The sequence below is a fragment of the Lissotriton helveticus genome, chromosome 6 (assembly GCF_964261635.1).
Source record: "Lissotriton helveticus chromosome 6, aLisHel1.1, whole genome shotgun sequence".
NCBI lineage: Eukaryota > Metazoa > Chordata > Amphibia > Caudata > Salamandridae > Lissotriton > Lissotriton helveticus.
In genome coordinates this window covers 1,876,600,436-1,876,618,985 of record NC_136067.1, presented here as the reverse complement: position 1 = coordinate 1,876,618,985, position 18,550 = coordinate 1,876,600,436, and the positions used below count along the sequence as shown (strand labels likewise).

The window sequence follows — 18,550 nt, the reverse complement described above, 5'->3', positions numbered from 1 at the left end:
CGACTGGCTGTTGAAGGCGGGCTCGCCCCAGGCTGTCGTCTCCCACCTCCAGACTACGGCCGACCTCCTGCATTCGCTTAGGTTCTCCATCAACATGCCGAAGTCACACCTGACCCCCTCTCAGAAGCTCCTTTTCATCGGAGCGGTTCTGGACATGACATAGTTTTGGGTTTTTCCTCCCGAACAGCGAGTCTGAGATATTCGGGCTATGATTCCGATCTTGTAGCCTCTATCCCGGGTTTGTCAGGAGACCCTGAGGCTGCTGGGCCTCATGGCCTCCTGCATCCTGCTGGTCGATCATGCCAGGTGGCATATGCGGGCTCTGCAGTGGGACCTGAAGTTCCAGTGGGCGCAGCATCAGGGGAATCTGTCAGATTGCATCCAGATCTCAGAGGGCACTGCACGACAACGGCAGATCCCTCTCCCTTCCCCAACCAGGACACACAGTGGTAACAGACGCATTCCTTCTGGGATGGGGCGGCCAAATGGGAGAGGTGGGGATCAGAGGTCTCTGGCGGAGTCTGGGCTCCACATCAACCTTCTGGAGCTTCAGGCAATTCGTCTTGCACTCAAAGTATTCTTTCCCACTGTCCGGGGAAGAGTAGTGCAGGTGTTAACGGACAACAGCACCGCCATGCGGGGTGGGGTTGTGGACCCTTTGTCAAGAGGCCCTCCTCCTCTGTACATGGCTGGAACATCAGGGCATATCCCTAGTGGTTCAACACCTGGCAGGTTCACCGAACGCCAGGGCGGACGACTTCGGCCGCAGTTGCATGACGGATCATGAATGGCGTCTTTACTCTGAGGTGGTGTAAAGTCTCTTTCAACAGTTGGGAGAGCCTTAGTTAGATCTATTCACCACCGAATGTCAGCAATTCGGCACATTGGAATTTGCAAGGCCGCACTCGCTAGGTGACGCTTTTCGTTGCTAATGGAGTTTCTGTCTTCTATATGCCTTTCTGCCTATACCACTTCTGCCCAGAGTGCACGTAGAGAATGGTATCCCGAGCTGCTCAACATGGCCATCATTACCTCTGATCAGACTGCCTCTTCGGGAGGATCTTCTGTTGCAGCATCAGGGTACGGTCCTCTACCCGAACCTGTATAATCTCCACCTCCTTGCGTGGAGATTTAGTTGACGTTGACGTTGTTTGACCTGCCTCCGTCTGTGATGTCATCTTGGCAGCCAGGTGTCCCTCCACTAAGACGGTATATGCCTGCAGATGGAATACATTTGTGGCATGGTGCACAGCAAAGGCTGTGGATTCCCTTTCTGTCCCTCTTTCTGAGGTTCTCTTGTTCCTCCTATCTTTGGGCCAGCAGGGCTCTGCTCAGGGTACTCTTAAGGGCTACCTCTAGGCCATTGCGGCCTTCCTCAGGCTCCCTGATCAGCCTTCTCTTTTCAAGTACCCTGTTGTGAATAGATTTCTTAAGGGCATTACTCATCTTTTTCTCCTGTTCCCTTTGTGATGCCCTAGTGGGACTTGAACTTGGTTCTGACATATCTTATGTGCGCTCCCTTTGAGCCACTACATAACTGTCCTCTCAGACTTCTCACTTTAAAAACTGCCTTTCTGGTGGCCATCACCTCTGCGCGAGTGAGTGAGCTACAAGCTCTGATTTCCAAGCCTCCCTTTCTTGCTGTTCATCCGGACACGGTCGTCCTCAGACCCCGACCTTGCTTTCTTCCAAAGGTGGTCAATTCTTTTCATATTGGCCAAACCATCACTTTGCCCACCTTCTTTCCGCCTCCTTCAAAAGAGGAAGAGAGGCTCCACCGTCTGGATCCAAAACGTGCGCTCTCCTTCTACTTGGATCGCACCAAACAATTCCGGGTGGATGACCAGCTCTTTGTTGGTTAGGCGAGCGCTAAGAAAGGTCAAGCCATGCACAAACGGACCATCTCCAGGTGGGTTGTTCTGTGCATCAAGGCCTGCTATTCTTTGGCAAAGAAGGAGCCTCCAGTGGGGCTGGGCGCCCATTCCACCAGGGCGACGGCAGCTACTACTGCTTTGGCATGGGGAGTCCCCCTAAATGACATCTGTCAGGCAGCTACGTGGGAATCACTGCACACGTTCACCAAGCACTACAGCCTGGACAGCCAAGTTCGGAGAGACGGCTTCTTTGGCCGTTCTGTTCTCCTGGACTTTCTGGTGTGAACTTAGTTCACATATCCACTTCTGGTGTTGGTATTGCTGGGGTATGTACTTAAAGGTATGGTATCTATAACCAACTGTTTCTTTCAGATGGACAAGTTACTTATCTTCGGTAATGATATAGCTGTAAGAAATATAGGTAAGTTATAGATTCCTTACCGCCCCACCCATCCTCCCTGTTCTGTGAACTGACTTCTAGGGTTAAGGACTTCCGTTCAGGGCCCTAGTTTTGTGCACCAGTGGTCAGTGTCTTGCATGGCTCTGTGCTTCTGGTGTGGAAAGTCGTGTACAGAAATGACAGCACGCAAGGGCAGCATCTATGCAGCTACCGCAACGTCATCCCAGCGACCACGATGCCAACAACGGACGCCAAGTCGACCGACGCCACCATCCAACGTGCAGGGGTAATGCTGACAAAAAACTTTCCGGATCCAGTCTGATTCCTGGGGGTTATTCTAAGGTAAGGAATCTACAACTAACCTATGTTTCTTACAGATATATTGTTACCAAAGGTAAGTAACTTGTTCTTCAGAGTTCTATGTAAGATGGGTGGATGGCAAGGAGGGAAGGCATGCCATGTAGATGTTGAACAATGTCGGGCTGAGGGATGATACTTGGTGTACGCCACAGATGATCTTGTTTATGTTTATGTTTATGTTTTTGAGATTTTTATTGCGCCCAAAGGTGTCTCGGCGCATGTCGGACTGCCTGGGACGGATAACTACCAGATGACTCATTGAGGTTTTCAAGAGTTTACGGAAGATGGTAAGGGTAGGACTGGTTTTGATGGGCAAAGGAAGAGAGTTCCACAGCCTAGGAGTGGCTACTAAGAAACGTCTGTCTCCCCAGCTGGTGGTTCTGGTGCGTGGGACAGAAAGGAGGTGGATACCAGCCGAGCGAAGAGCTCTTTGCGGAGCATAGATCCGAAAAGCCTCTTTGAGGAACCTGGGTCCAGAGTCATGGATGGCCTTATAGGCAATGCAAAGTGCCTTAAACTTTATCGGACTCTTAACTCTTAGCCAATGCAGATGACGTATGGCCTGAGAAGTGGGGCGGCGGCTAGGGATGCCAAGCAGAATTCTGGCTGCTGCATTTTGCACCGATTGTAATTTGTGTAAGATCTGTTCTTGCGTGCCGAGAAAGAGGGCGTTGCCATAATCCATTTTAGAGAAAACAAGAGTGGTAATCAAGGTTTTCCCTGCCCCTGAAGGGAGACATGGCAACAGCTTTTTGATCTTCCTTAGCGTATAGAAAGACGATGAAACCACCTCCTTCACGTGGTGTTTAAACAGCAGCTTCTGACCTTGGCAACCGGAGTGGGGGGTGGTCCCATTTCACTGGGCCACCAGATGGAAGACACTTACGGAGCAAGGTTGCCAAAGGTCATCACTTCGGTTTTGCCCGGGTTTAACTTCAAGCAGTTGCTGGACATCTTGGTGACTTCGGATCGGAAAGGGGGAGGCGGACGCTCTGGGTTCTGCCGGCGAGGAAGGAGGTGGTCCAGTCCAGAGCTTTGTCTCGGATCCCTGCGGCGTGTGCGTAGGGTGCGGTGGCAGACAGTGTCGAAGGCGGCTGACAGGTCCAGGAGGATGAGGGTTGTCCAGTAGGGTCCTGATGTCATCGGTGGCAATGATGAGGGATTTTTCAATGCTGTGGTTGCTGCGGAACCCGGACTGGGACGGGTCCAGGATGCTGTTCTCCTCGAGGTAGCGGGTCAGTTGTTTGTTGACGGTCTTCTCGATGACCTTTGCCGGGTACGGGAGCAGGAAGATGGCTCCGAAGTTCTTGAGGTCCTTTGGATCAGCCTTGGGTTTTTTGAGTAGGGCATTGATCTTGGTGTGCTTCTAGCTTTCCGGGATGGTTGCGGTCTCGAGGGAGATGTTGATGGCCTTGCGGAGATGGGGTACAATAGTATCGCTGGCCCGGAGGTTGTCGGGGTGGTCAGGTTGTTGAAGCTGTCGTGGATGTCTGCGATCTTGCGATGGAAGAAGGTGGTGAGGGCGTTGCACAGGTCTTGTGAAGGTGGGATGTCGTTGGTGTTTGAGCTGGGGTTGGAGAGCTCCTTCACGATGTTGAAGAGCTCTTTGCTGTTGTGTGCGTTGTTGTCTAGGCGGTCTTTGAAGGAGGCCCTTTTGGCGGATATGATGAGATGCCGGTGTCTGCGAATGGCGTTCTCGTGGGCTGTGTAGCTGGCCAGTGTCTGTTCGCAGTGCCATATCTTCTCTAGTTTTCAGCAGGTTTGCTTGGACGCCTGGAGGTCCGCGGTGAACCAGCTGACTTTCTTGTTGGTGTGTCTGTTGGAGGGTTTCTTGATCTGTGCGAGAGTGTTGGCGCAGTCGGTCAATCCACTGTCTGAGGTTGCAGGCGGCGGTGTCGGTGGGGTCGACGGGTGGGTTTCGGGCGAGGGTGGTGTTAAGCTGGTCTCCGATGACTTTTCTCCAGCAGCGGCAAGGGATCTGTTGAGTGCGGTGGTGCGTGGTGGGTTTCTGGAAGGTGAAGTGGATGCAGCGATGTTCGGTCCAGTGGTGTTCGATGGTGTGGCTGAAGGAGACGTGGGGCTTACAGAGAAGATGAGGTCAAGCGTGTGGCCGGCAGAGTGGGTGAGTGTTGTGACGAGCTGTCTGAGTCCGAGATTGACGAGGTATTCAATAAAGGTGGTGGAGTTGGTGTCGTCGTTGTTCTTGAGGTGGAAGTTCAGGTCCCCGAGAAGGATGTAGTCTGTGGAGGCGAGGGCGTGCGTACTGACGAAGCCGGCGATGGCGTCGCTGAACTGTGGCCGGGGTCCGGAGGGACTGTAGACGAGGGTTCCTCTGAGGGTGGTGTTGGTATCAGTGTGGATCTGGAAGTGCAGGTGTTCATCAGTGCTGAGCGTGTTGTCGGTGCTGGTCGAGACTCTGAGCGTGTTCCTGTGGACGATGGCGATTCCTCCTGTTCCTGGTGCGGGCCCTGCGAGTAATCTTGTAGCCGTCAGGGATGGCTATGGCGATATCGGGTGCCGAGGAGGGGTTCATCCAGGTCTCCGTCAGGAAGGCGACGTTTGGGGAGGGGGAGTCGAGTAGGTCCCAGTGTTCGATGGCGTGCTTGCGGGTGGAGCAGGTGTTGAGTAAGATGCATCTGAGGTGGTTACGTCCTTTCTCAGTGGGTGGAGTGGCGGATCGAATGCTGGTGAAGCTGCAGCTGCGGCAGGAGAAAGGTCCTTGGGTGTGCTTCGGGGCGGCCAGGAAGCAGATGTGGGATCGTCCGGTGTTGAGTGCATGGAGGGTGCTGGCATCGTAGTGGTGACGGGCGTCGTGGCATTCTCTGGGGCCTTGGGGTCTGGTGCTGGGCGCGGTCCAGGCGCAGACGGGCTTGCCTTAGGCGTGGTGGGAGGGAGGAGCAGCTGGGAGGCGGGAGTGGGGTGACAAATGGGCGAGCAGGGAGGCGGGACCGCAGCGGGTGAAACTGGGAAAGGCAAGAGCACGGAGGGCAAAACAAGGGGGGCGCAGAGACAAAAGAGGAAACACTAAGGAGACAAAATACAAGGCAGCAATACAAAATAGACAAAGGCAACAATACAAACAAGCATTTACAATGCAACGGTTTCGCCTTTGGAAAAGTTAGAGCTATTGGCATTGTAAATGACAAAATTTGTATTTGTGTTGGTTTTGAAAACAGATAAATAAATGGCATTGTCATTTACATTGCCAATAGCTTAATCTCTCGCAAATGTGAGACCTATTGTACCCTACCTACGAGCTCAGCAGACAGCAATTACTACCACACACACACCCAGAGCCAGCCACACACACCCAGAGCCAGCCACACACACCCAGAGCCAGCCACACACACCCAGAGCCAGCCACACACACCCAGAGCCAGCCACACACACCCAGAGCCAGCCACACACACCCAGAGCCAGCCACACACACACCCAGAGCCACACACACACCCAGAGCCACACACACACACACACACCCAGAGCCACACACACCCAGAGCCACACACACACACACCCAGAGCCACACACACCCAGAGCCACACACACACAGAGCCACCCACCCACACACACACACCCAGAGCCATACACACACACCCAGAGCCACACACACACACACCCACTCTCAAAACCACCACAACTCATCATATGTAAAAATATAAATTAGGCCGAATTCACTCAAAACAATTAAATGTCAAAATATTAAAAGTGGTGCAACATGTGATGGCCAGTGCCATTAGCTTATTTATAGTGACATTGCGCATGCTCCTAGAGTTTTGGAAAGTGCAGCTTCCACCAGGTGGCACCTACTCAACAGTTCGCCCACTACATCCTGTAAAGAAATTAAAATAGACCCAAGGAATTATATGGCAAATAAAATGGCTTCTACCATTCCTTCAAAGAGGACATCAACATATGATTTACTTCAATTACCTCTTCCAAACAGAAAATGCCAATTTTACACTAAAACTACACTTTGCCCTTATAAAGCATTAATATATGTAATATGCAGAGCTTCACTTTGCGTTTTTCATCTTAAGACTTGTTCAAACTCTGTGCCCACGCGTCTTCCTAACACCAATATACCCTAAACTTTTGGAGATGTGGCTTCCAGGGTGAGGTGCTGGCGCCACCATTTGTATTAGGATTGGCCTTTCACTCCCTAGCCACCATCAACGTCATACATTATTCTACATCAGAGCTGGGTCATTGGGTTGCCACATGACATCATTGTTGACTTCTTCAGAAACATTGAACTGTTACCCCCACCATGTTCAGTATTCCAAAGAAGAGAAGATTTAAACATGAATCCCAATGTTACGATCTACAATGCTTTATGAATATTTAAATAGTTTTAGACAATTCGATGAAAAGGTGAGTGGTGTTACTCTTTAACAAACACTTCTTAAACTAAGGGTTAAAAAAAACATTTTTTTTAAAAAGGGATAAATTACCATGTACAAAAGAGATGGGAGTGAAAAGTTTCCCTTTGCTTCATTTCTTTGCAAAAATATAGGTACTTGAAAAAAATTCCACGGAAATAAAGCAAACATAAGAAGGACGCTAACGTCACTGCCACCTTCTCCCGGCTTGGGGCTGCCAGGCCTAGGAACAGATGCTGGAGTTTGCAACACCCCCTTTGTGCGCCTCCTGCCTCTTTGTTCGAGGCACTGGAACCCCGCCCCCCACACCTCACAAAAAAAGCAAGACATTTAAAAGCAGCCACCACTAGCCTCAGCATTTACTTTGGCTCGAGACCCGCTTGCTGGGCCTTTTGAGCCCCCTCCCCCACCTCCGGCTCTCAATAGCACACGATAGGTGCAGGAGCCTACGACGAGTATTGGTAAACCCTGCAAGGGATGGGGTCCCATAATGCGCGAACCCGAGGGAGGCGAGGCGCGTGGGAGTGGCCACATCTGAATGCAATCAAGAGAAAAGAGTGAACGAGCCACAGGTCCGACGACCCCCTTCAGACACAAAGCCAGCCCATGTGCAGCCTAGACGAGGGCAGAGGGGGTGTCCGTACCTCGCCGAAAACCAAGCAGCAGTTCTCAAACTTCAAGAATCATTTAACCGTAACGTACCCCCCCAAAAAAAGTGATCAATTTGAACTTAGTAGACTCAATTATGAAGAGCACCCCCATACCAACTAAAGGCGCTGCAGACCAGCCCCACCGACACCTAACCAACGCGTGAGGGCAGACTGAACTTGAACTGACGCCGGAGCAGTAAATGCAGATAGATTCCTTAGTTCAGCCCAAGGACTACTCATTTATTGCAGCCCAAATGCAACTCTCACCCCACCCCCGTCTAAACTACTGCTTGAAGAGATTTAAAACAAAATAAGTCACACACACCACAATCAATAATGAGTACAAATATAAATATATTGCATAGAAACACCCCTCAATCATAAGCTGTAGCCCCTTCACGTAAAGCACACCCATGAAACGCCGCCCTCCCAGACAGTGTACTACCAATTTTGAAATACACTTATGGACAGAATGCGCGCGTCCACCCATTAAAGACTATCACGTGCGACCACCTCAGTTAATTAATATAAACTCCCCACTGCATCTCGCGCGGTCCACTGCAAGTCACAAGAACTTCCCAGCATCACACTGGCTCCCGCCGTGGGTGGGCCGGAGGGAGAAGGCACGGACAACGGGAGGGAGGGCGGGGGATAAACAAGGCACAACAACGGCACAATAACTCCTCTGCGAGAGGGAGGGTGTGGGGGGCGGGACTTAAAAAAAGACACGGAAACGCCCCCGAATCGCGTCGTGACGGGGGAAAGAGTGATTGGTGTGGGGCGGGACTTAAAAAAAACACTGAAACGCCCCCGAATCGCTTCGTGACGGGGGAAAGAGTGATTGACAACCATCTCTCCATTTATGGAGCTAGCCAATGGAAAAGAAAGGTGGGACAAAGCCCCGTACTGTAGATCAAAAGATTTCGCCTGCGCGAGCACTGCTGCGCAGTGCTACGGCCAGGCGAAACCTAAAAGCGGCAGTACCGGACTACGGAGGCAGAGGGGCCTCAAACCTGCGGCAGCGGCGGTGACAAGCAGCAGAGGCACACAGGCACACTGGTGGAGCTGTGTGGCGTGGGGAGAGCGACCTGCCTGAAGACAGGGTAAAGGGTAACTATCTTGCTGTGAACCGGTAGCAGAGAAATGGGCTTACTTGTTGCTAGTACAGTTGGGTCCGCATTTGCTTTTTTCAAAATGGTCACAACCAAAGCTTTTTTCCACTGATAGAATACCAATTTTGAGTAATTTGGTGCCGATCTCAAGCAGTGAAGGACCGAGTACCTCTGCAGCTGCTTTCACTGGGCAGGGTACCAAGAGGCGATTCTGATTTAAGAGCTAATGTAAAGGAGGTAAAGATAGCTGAGGACATAGGTTCCCACTCTCTAGCCGTACACTCCCTTTCTCTGACTTGTTGACTAGATATGGCAGGCCATCCTCGTGACTTTCATCGCCTAGAGTGTGTTAGGGCTTCAACTGTGGCCAGTGAATTCAAAATCACCAATATATTTTCTTCAACTGTTGGAGAGGCTGTCTTCCAAGGACTAGGCGAGAACAATGCTATGTGCTGTACTTTCTGGGGTGGTGAGGTTGCGGACAATGCTGAACATCTACTTCGATGAGTTCTATGCTTTCATCATTTTATCAAAATGAAAGGCAGATTTAGCAACAAATACTCTTTCAATGCCAGTTTCCATTTTCCTTCACAAGACAGGAGGAATCAGTTTGCCAAATCTGTACCCGTTTTTTGCATACCTATTTAGCCTCTCTTACAGAGGAAGATACCATGGTGCGTTAGGAGTGGCTGGAAACTTTTTTAGGGATGTGCAAGTAGTCTGACATCCAAGGCCTATTGTACCCAAGCTATATATCCCCCATGGTCGTTGATGGTTGAGTCTGATCTTGCCGTTGTCCCCGATTCTTTCAATTGCTGAACCATGTTAGGGACCGAAAGTTTAGTCCCTCGTCATTTCAGCTGAGGCTTGCCAGCCAGTCTCGTTTTATTCTTGGGACCAAATGGGGCCTTAAGAACTAAAGGAAGCAACAAATGGTCAGACCATACCAATGGAATAATTTCCTTACAGGATATATGTTCGGGGCTCCGAAAATAAGGTCTAGCATGTGCCTTTTATTTATTTAAAATGCACCCCTCAGTTTCTGCTCCTTTTCCTTGCTCCTTGCCCAGTTTTGGCGAAATTGTCTCACCATTGTCAAATCTACGCTGTAATGATTGATTTCAACTCATTCCCAGGATTACCCTATAGAAGAGGTATAGAGAACACTGCATTCCAGAGCAGGAATTCATGACAATACAAGCCTTGGTGTTGTTGAGGTTGGATTATAGAAATGTTCTAGCGCGTACACAAGGTCAGTTGTGCCCCACTTACTGTTGCCTTGCACATGAAGCCAAGCTCATGTCAGACAGCTCTTGTTTTTACTCCCTCCTCATTTTCTTACTATTGCTTCCCAGATTAACTTTGTTATCAACATTTAATCGTTCTATTTTTGGAGAATTTACACCTGACCAGTTATTTTTTTTAAAAGGCTGGTTAAACTTAGACGCAATCATTGCCCCTTTTACTTTACTTTTTTTGCCTTTGAAGTCTAGTTTGTTGAAATGTGTACAATGACCTCACTCTTTCTGTCCCAGATGTCCGTCTTTCCTAATTTATAGTGTAAGAGGGGTATGTGACTTGACAGAACTTCTGACATATTTTCTAATACCCTCTTGTGGTGGAAAAGTGCAATTATAGTTTATGAAGCCCAAAAGTCACAAAGTTAGGGCAACAATAACAAAATTGGTTACAAGCTTATTGAGGTCTTCTCTTCCCCTATTGAGATGCAGTTAAAAAATGTGACACTTTAAGTTGAAAACGCACTTCATTTTTTAAATCTACGTCTTAGTGACTGAGAGCTATAGCTATATAAATCTCTAAGGGGCACATGCATCAAGCTATTTTGTGTTTGCAAACAGGCCGATTCGCGAACACAAAAAATACTTTACTGATGCAGCAAACCCTATTTTGCAATTCGGTAACCTGTTACAAAATCGCAAAATGGGTTTGAGATTCGCTATTAGGAAGGGGCTTGTTTAGGGCGTCCCTTCCTAATAACGAATTACATCGGTATGCATTAATGTTTTGTGACCGAAATGCAGTTACAAAATGTTAAAATGAAGTAAGCCATGTACACAAGTCTTGTAAATAAAGGCCATAGATTTATTCATCAGGTTACTTCTTCGATCACAGGTTACAGGATGATGGTAAGATCTATAATATGCCCCACCAGGAACAGCCTCCTTGCCGCTCAGCCCATCCACGCCAACTGATTATCTCTCAAGCACAAACACTCAGAACGTTCCAACGACCTAACTATCGGCTGAGCAGCAAGGCAGAGAACAACAATAGGGAGGATGCATTAACCAACAAGTAGATTATAACACAAAACATTTGCATTTTACCACCTACTTCAAGTAGGTGGTAACCCATTCGCAAATGCGAAGGGGTCCTGAGGGACCCCTTCCCCTTTGTGAATGTTTGTGAAAGCACTGCTCTTAAAAAAAGAAAGGAAAACTTTTCATTTTAAGGAAAATGGGATGCTTTACAAAAAAAGAATTGCCTTGTTTAAAAGCAATCACAGACATGGTGGTCTGCTGACCCCAGCCAGCCACCATCGCTGTGATTTTTGCGATTCCTAGGGGGTCACACATTGCGACCTGCCTCATTAATATTCATGTGTTGGGTCATTTGCCACCCCTTAGGAATCTCAGAAAGTGTTCAGCATACTTTCATGCATGCTGTTTTGCGATTGCCTAATTGGAAATCGCAAAACCGGGCCTTCATACATCTGAGCCTAAACTCCTAAAAAAATAAACATGCTAAATTGGAAATCCGCAGGCATAAAAGACAAATTGTTATCAGAAAAATGGGAAGTTATGATACGTTTCTGCCTTCTTATGCTTTCGGGTACTGCAGTAGGAGGTTGCATTCATCATGTCTTCACACTTGCGTTTGTCTCACTGTGAGGCACACATTAAAAAAATCAAAATTATTTTTCTCCTTCCTCCGGGATGCATGTGACATGAGCGCCACAGTTAAAGCCAGACTACAGAGACACTTAGGAGCCAGTGCATCTGATCAAACCTGACACTGACATGCTACCTGCGGGGAAGATGGGACTGTAGCTAGGAAGATACAAAGATTTGTGCTATTGCTCAGCATGAACTCTGCTAACTTGCGTTCACATCCCACTAAAAATTAAAACTCACAAGACAAAGTAAGAGCAAAGCCCTGAGAGTCACATGCCTAGGTCGGAGAAATGATAGTAAACTTGAAAGTTTGTAGAATTGTATTGATATTAATTAACTTTGTTTGTTTGCTCAGCACCACAGGGCTATTTTTAGTTTTGCTCTGTACAGAACAAAAAATAAACAAGCAAGATTTGAGGAAAGAAGTGCCTGGTGATAACTAGGCTTTGGGTGACTTGTAAAGGGTAATTTCACTGAACATTTGAACAAAACAGTATTCAGCCAAATATTTTCTGCTGGGACACCATTGCTCTAGTTACCAGCCTCAAAAGTTACACTAAATAAAGTGTGAAAGTCAAAAATCATTGTTCATCTGTATTGTGATGCTTTTGCATCTTTTTGGTCATATTTATTTTATTTGTGTGTTCTTTGAAGAGCCACGGCTACTTTCATTTAAAAAAAATTAAAATATACATGAAAGAGTGACTTTTAAAATAATGTAAACAACTTTCGCATTGATACACATAATTTTCAGTAGTTGTTACTCCCTCACTTCCCGCTGCCATCCAGTTTTTAACCCCATATCACTTGCATTTTTTTGATGTTGTACTGTTTAACCTCTCAGGACTCCCTCACCCATTGGTTAGTGTGGGTTTAGGTTAGAGTGGGTACAGAGAGAGAGGGTACTGTTAAAAAGACTTCTTAGGTTTATACTCCTTGACTCTGTCCCGCTACAACACTCAGTTTTCCCACACAATTACTAGGGCAGTCCAGTTTAGATACAGTCTTTGCAATTGCTTCCTACTTAATGCACCTTGTTAAGGTGACTGAACATTCCACATTTGTCATCCTTTCCATTTCCCAGCCTTACAGTGAGGCCAAAGGACACTGCACTTTCACTTTTATCCCTTGAGCATGTGGATTTGTATTCGACTGTGCAGGCCTGGGGGTTCTTAATCTCGTGTGTGTGGTGTGTGGTGTGTGTTTGTACGTACACGTCTGCTTGCTTGCCAGTTTCCAAAAATGAGATCGGATACAAATTTCTGAATTTGGTTTATGACTTGTGCATATTCTTTGGGTATTGCACAAACAATGAGACTAGCATAATGAAGCAGTGATCATCCTGAGCCTCAGCCTCTCAGATTTAAGTGATGACACTTTTGAGTTCCAGGATTGCAAGGTTTCCAGGAGCTGGCGTACCTTTTTCAGAACACAACATACAGTTGATTTAAATGGACCATTTATTTTGAACATTTATTAAATATATGCAGAGTTTTTCTTTAAGTCTATTAAATCATGAAACTTTAAGATTCTCATTTTACCCTTACTTCTTCTTGCCCTTACATCTATGAGTGAGTATGTCTTCTGGGTACACACACTAAGCCTCAGTTCACTATTTAACACTGTCACAAGTATATCTAGTAATACCAGCCATAAATGTGTTGACAATTTAACTTGTATATTTTTCTATTAGTTTCCTCACACAGGGTCAGCAGGTGACATAAGAGAGCTAACAGACTCCTGGGAAGCTCTCTCTCTTGACACAGAGCATTGGAAGCTTCTGCTGAGACAGCTAGAAGACTGCTTAATACTTCAGGCACTGCTTAACAACAAGCTGAGCACGAGGACATCAGTATTGTCATATGAGAAAGTGGATGCACTTAGCAAGCTTTCTGTCAAGAAACTACTGGAAGCAGGCAAAGGTATTTTACTGTCATGCTCTGCTGCTATTAGATATGCTCACTAAAGTTTGGCCATTTTGTCCCCAGATTGAAATGTTCTTTGTAGCTTTGTGTGGGCCTTGAAGGTGGTAGTTTAAAATGTGTTGTTGCAAACCTGATATAGCCCAATGTGTGTGGTGTGTTATTTACCCGTCAATGTCAATGATGGTTTTTTTCAGAAATTATTTGTCCACCTAACCTAGGCCTAACGTTCAGTTTCATTGCAGTGATAGACGTTTCCAGTCTACACTACCATTTTAAATTATAATGTTATTTTAATTTTATAGATTATAAAGCACATTGTCATTTTAAAATGTCAATTCATATTATCTTTAATTGATCCTGAAACTAAAGCCATTTTACCACCAATGAGATGAACCTGCAATCTCTTATTTGTTGGAGACAGGAGTTAGACTGGAGAACTAGAGAACAGCAGGAGTAATCCTGGTTTTCAAAAGCGGAAAGCGGGTGGTGCCTAAATGCTGTAGGTCAGTGATGGTGAAATAAATAGATGCCTTATGAAAGAATGTTTTGCAGGTTATCTTGAAAACAGATTATAGGATCCATATCAGCATTGTTAGTAAACGGTGATTTCATACCTTTTGGGGCATTGCACAAAGTTACTTTATTACCTAACTATTGATGAATGCAAACTCTGAGCTTAATAAATATGAATTGAATATAGTGCAATACCATTCCAAACTGCCTTCATAAAACACTGTGAAGCTTTATTCTATTTCTTAGTCAATTCTTTTCATTGCCCACCTTCTGGTATTACACTCTACCTGCCAACTTTGAGTTATTTTCCACTCCACTATCTTTCTACATACCTGTTAATTGTACTCATCTTTTGAGATACTTGGTAAGATTGGATCTTTCCTTTCCCTCTTTCATGCAAATGAGAGATTGATGTTCAGTAGGATTGGATCACTGTAACCTGTTTGTGGTATTTCTGATTTATCATTTATAAGGTGACACCAATCTGTAATCTCTCTATGTGCATAGAATAAGCACATACTATGAGGCAAATTGGTGTTGTAGGTAAATGGCCCGTCTTTTCTCTTGTTTGTCTGTATCAAGTGCCTTTTGTTGATGTTTTCAGGAGGTGTCGCCGACAGTGTTGCCAAATGGGTGTTCAAGCAAGATTTAAACCCCGAGCTCCTAAAGCTGGATCAACTGAAAAAGGATCTAGGAAATTCAGATGGTGATATGGATACCAGCGGTACTCTCGCGCAGCAGGAACCAGAAAATACAAGTGGAATTATGGGTAACAAAACATTTGATTGATTTATTCTATTCTATTCAGAAAGAAATTTGCTTGTGTTGAAAAGTGAATAAATTAAACTGTTCATGCTAATAGTACAATACCATTATTTAGTATTAATTATATAGCACCAAGAATTATCTGCTTCTCATTGAGTGTTAGTGGAAGTAAAATCTCCACTGAGAATGGGGAGGAGTGGGTCAAATAGTGAGTTGGGCTATCTACAAATGTTAATGAAGTTGCTGTGGCTACTCCAAGCTGGAGACAGAAACTGGCAGCTGCTAGTAATACCAGCTTCTGATGGATACATCTTCCAGTAGACCTGAGCTTATGAACATCCATCCAGGCATCAGACTTGTCTGGATAACTTTTCCCCAGCAGTTTTTCAGCACCTCCAGATGGTGATCACTCTTTGTACAGTGCTCCACTGTAGCTAGCTCTATTAAAGTACCTTTACAAACATATATAAATACGCCATAAAACCTGTTCAAGTATACCAAGTCAAGTTTCAATACTTTATTCGACAGCATTCTCATAAAAGCATTTTCCCCTATCCTAAACAATTATAAATACTATACTAAACTTTAAGATCAACCTAAAATACACATTAAATACAATCAAGTACGAAAAAATGCTGGCGAATATTTACATTTTAAAAAAATGCATTCATTTAAAAGAGAAAGTCAGAGTCACAATACTTAGTTCATGAGGAGATGGGGCTAGTCCTAGAATAAATATAATCCATCTTAATTAATCAGTTGGAGTTTAAAGTGCGCATACGAATTATCCAGGCCCATCCCAAGTATTTGGCTAAAGCGATTGCAAGATTAGGAGCACAATTTGATCTTAATATTCTCAATGCTTCTAGGTGCTTTCTTATACCCAGATTCCTGCAAACCGGCTTTAGCCATCTACTTCTTGGGGCAACATATAATGGGCAAACAAACATAAAATGTGGGATGTCTTCAACATGTACCTTACAGTAACAACATGTATTTACATTGCCTGGTGACCATTTAAAAGTGAAAGCATTTAAAGGCAGGGAACCAACTCTAAACTGGAAGTACAGCTTTCTGTCCATGGGTTTTATAATCAGATCCCAGTACAATTCATATTTTGGGATTGTTTTTATCTCCAAGTACTGGGATACCATCATGGACGAATGATCGGAAATTAAAGCGGAATGACATACCTTGTCCCAATACATTTTTTTCAGTATCGCTTTAGATGGAAAAGCGGAGGGGTCAATGGCAGTCCATAAGTGGTCTAGGGGCAACTTTTGAAGCAAGTTCCTAATGTCTTTGAGCCAAGCTATTTTATGGAACCGATCAGATTTAACAATGTCCATAAGAGCTGACGCATAATGGCTCAATTCTGGCGTAGTCTTTATGCGCCTCCAATATAGAAGTGGGTGCAATCGAGCCATATCTTCAATCTTTTTTCTCCCAAGGTCGTATAGGAGCGGGATCGATGGGGTACTCTGTGGGACACCAACCAACCGGCGAAGAAATTTGTTCTCTGCAATAGTCAAAGCGCTCAGATTGGTGAAGCCCCATAGTTCTGATCCATAAAGACAGGCGCCCAGCACTTTCATACTATAAATCTCCATTATGGGCTGAATAGGTTTTGTTAATGAAGATTTATATTTTTGCGCTATGGCCCCAGCCAGCTGGTGGAACTTTAAGATCACAAAATCCAAATGAGATTTCCAATTCATATTGCCCTGCAAAGAAATGCCAAGGTAGGTAAAAGCGTTCACTTCTTCCAAAGAACACCCATTAAAATATATTTTTCCCTTGAATTGCTTAGCGGGATTCAAATTCATGAACTTGGTCTTTGAAGTATTTAGCTCCAAACCCCGAATTCGACAGAATTCTCCAAATGCATCAATTGTCTTTTTTAGACCACTGGGGGTCCGTGAAACCAGTAGAGTGTTATCAGCAAACATTAATACTGGAACCCGCTCCCCATCTAGCAATGGAGCATCTGTTGGAGATTTCTTTAAAAAATCTACTACGCCATTAATATAGAGAGAGAACAAGGGGGGGGCCAGGACACATCCCTGCCTTACCCCTCGCTCCACGGGGAAGGAGTCTGTGACGTCTCCCTGTCCCCCCCACCTAATTCTTGCGTAGTTATTTTCGTGCATACGCACGAGCAGAGTCAATAACTCGGGGCTAATGCCAAGTTCACTTAAAACAATCCAAAGTTTTTGTCTGGGTACTAAATCAAATGCTGCCTTCAGATCTACGAAGACAGCATATAGTGGGCCATTTGTCAGGGACACGTTTTTCCAGTAGAGAGTTAAAAAGTGAAATACCTGGTCAATGGAGCTAGTTAATAGTCGAAAACCGGCTTGGTACGGGGAAAGGATATCCTTCTCATCTATCCAGGCTTGTATTTTATTTTGTATCATTCTACCCATCAGTTTTTGTGCTGTGTCGATAAGGCTGATGGGCCTATAGTTATTTGGTAAAGCCTTATCCCCTTTTTTAAAAACAGGAATAATCTCCGCACCCTTCCATGAAGATGGTATCATAGCTCCTTGTGCGATAGAATTCGCAAGCCATAAAAAATATTTGCACCAGTTAGCCCGGTCAGATAAAAATACATCTGCCGGTATTCCATCAATACCTGGAGCCCTGCCTCTAGTCACCCCGTCCAATGCTACATTTACATCTCTCAAAGAGAATATTTCGTGACTGTAAAAGACCATTTTGGGGAGCGGATGGGGTGTCGAAATCGAGTTATCAGCATATTGGGGTTTAAAAAAGTCCACCCATGCTTCTTTTGGAACATAATTTTTCGGACACTCTGCCATTCCCCCCCTACCCCATTTTAAAATGGCCCAAAACTCTTTCTGTTGTTTAGCTGCACAGGCTTTTTTAAGATCTAACCATTGATTCTCATCCCACAACCTTTTTGCCCTAGCTTGTGCTTTCCTATAATCATCCCTGGCCTTCAGCACACCTTCTTTAGTCCTCAGGGCAAGGCTGAGGTTCTGCCGTGCCTTTCTACAGGAATGGTCATACCATCCTCGATATCTCTGGGGGCCGGCGCCTTTCCCCTTATGTGCCTTTTTTAAGAAAAACCCCTGTAACTTAACAACAAACTTAGGATGTGACTCTTCAATTATTTTTTAAAATTTAATTCATTACAGTGAACCTGCAAACTGCTGACCTCTTTTTCAACAGCCTCCAATAAGTCCTGCATATCCCCTGGCTTATCCATCAATGTTGCCCATTTAATAAGTCGGAGGTTGTTGGTTGAGATGACATCTAACGGGATAACACCCCCTTCCTGAATAGGTGGACTTTTATTTTGGTCCTGGTTAAAGAGCAGGCACAATGGATTGTGATCGCTCTCTAATCTAGACATCACTTTCATGTCTATTATCTTATTCCAGACTCTGACATCTACAAGGATGTAGTCTATCCGACTACTTGACCTTGTGTTGTCAAAGGTGTGCACACCCTGTAGGTCTGAGGGGGTGCGACCGTTTACTGCCCTCAACCCCCTGGCCAAGCACATACTCTTGACTTGTATAGCCACCTCAGTCCATTTCTTTATCACAGGTAAATCCAATTGAGGGACTCCCCATTTAATGTCTTCATCTAGGGACAATTCGTTATCCTCATTGCCTAGTGGTTCAAACGTGG

The 18,550-nt window shown here is 45.7% G+C and overlaps 1 protein-coding gene across 1 annotated transcript in view; it reads left to right on the top strand.

Annotated features, from left to right (window-relative positions):
- The window catches only part of RAB3GAP2 (RAB3 GTPase activating non-catalytic protein subunit 2), a 586,520-nt gene that overhangs the window by 391,416 nt on the left and 176,554 nt on the right, over window positions 1–18,550 (top strand). Inside the window, exons 24-25 of the mRNA XM_078649806.1 lie at window positions 13,381–13,609; window positions 14,730–14,894. Coding sequence (XP_078505932.1) covers window positions 13,381–13,609; window positions 14,730–14,894 — 394 coding nt within the window. The remainder of the gene's footprint in view (window positions 1–13,380; window positions 13,610–14,729; window positions 14,895–18,550) is intronic.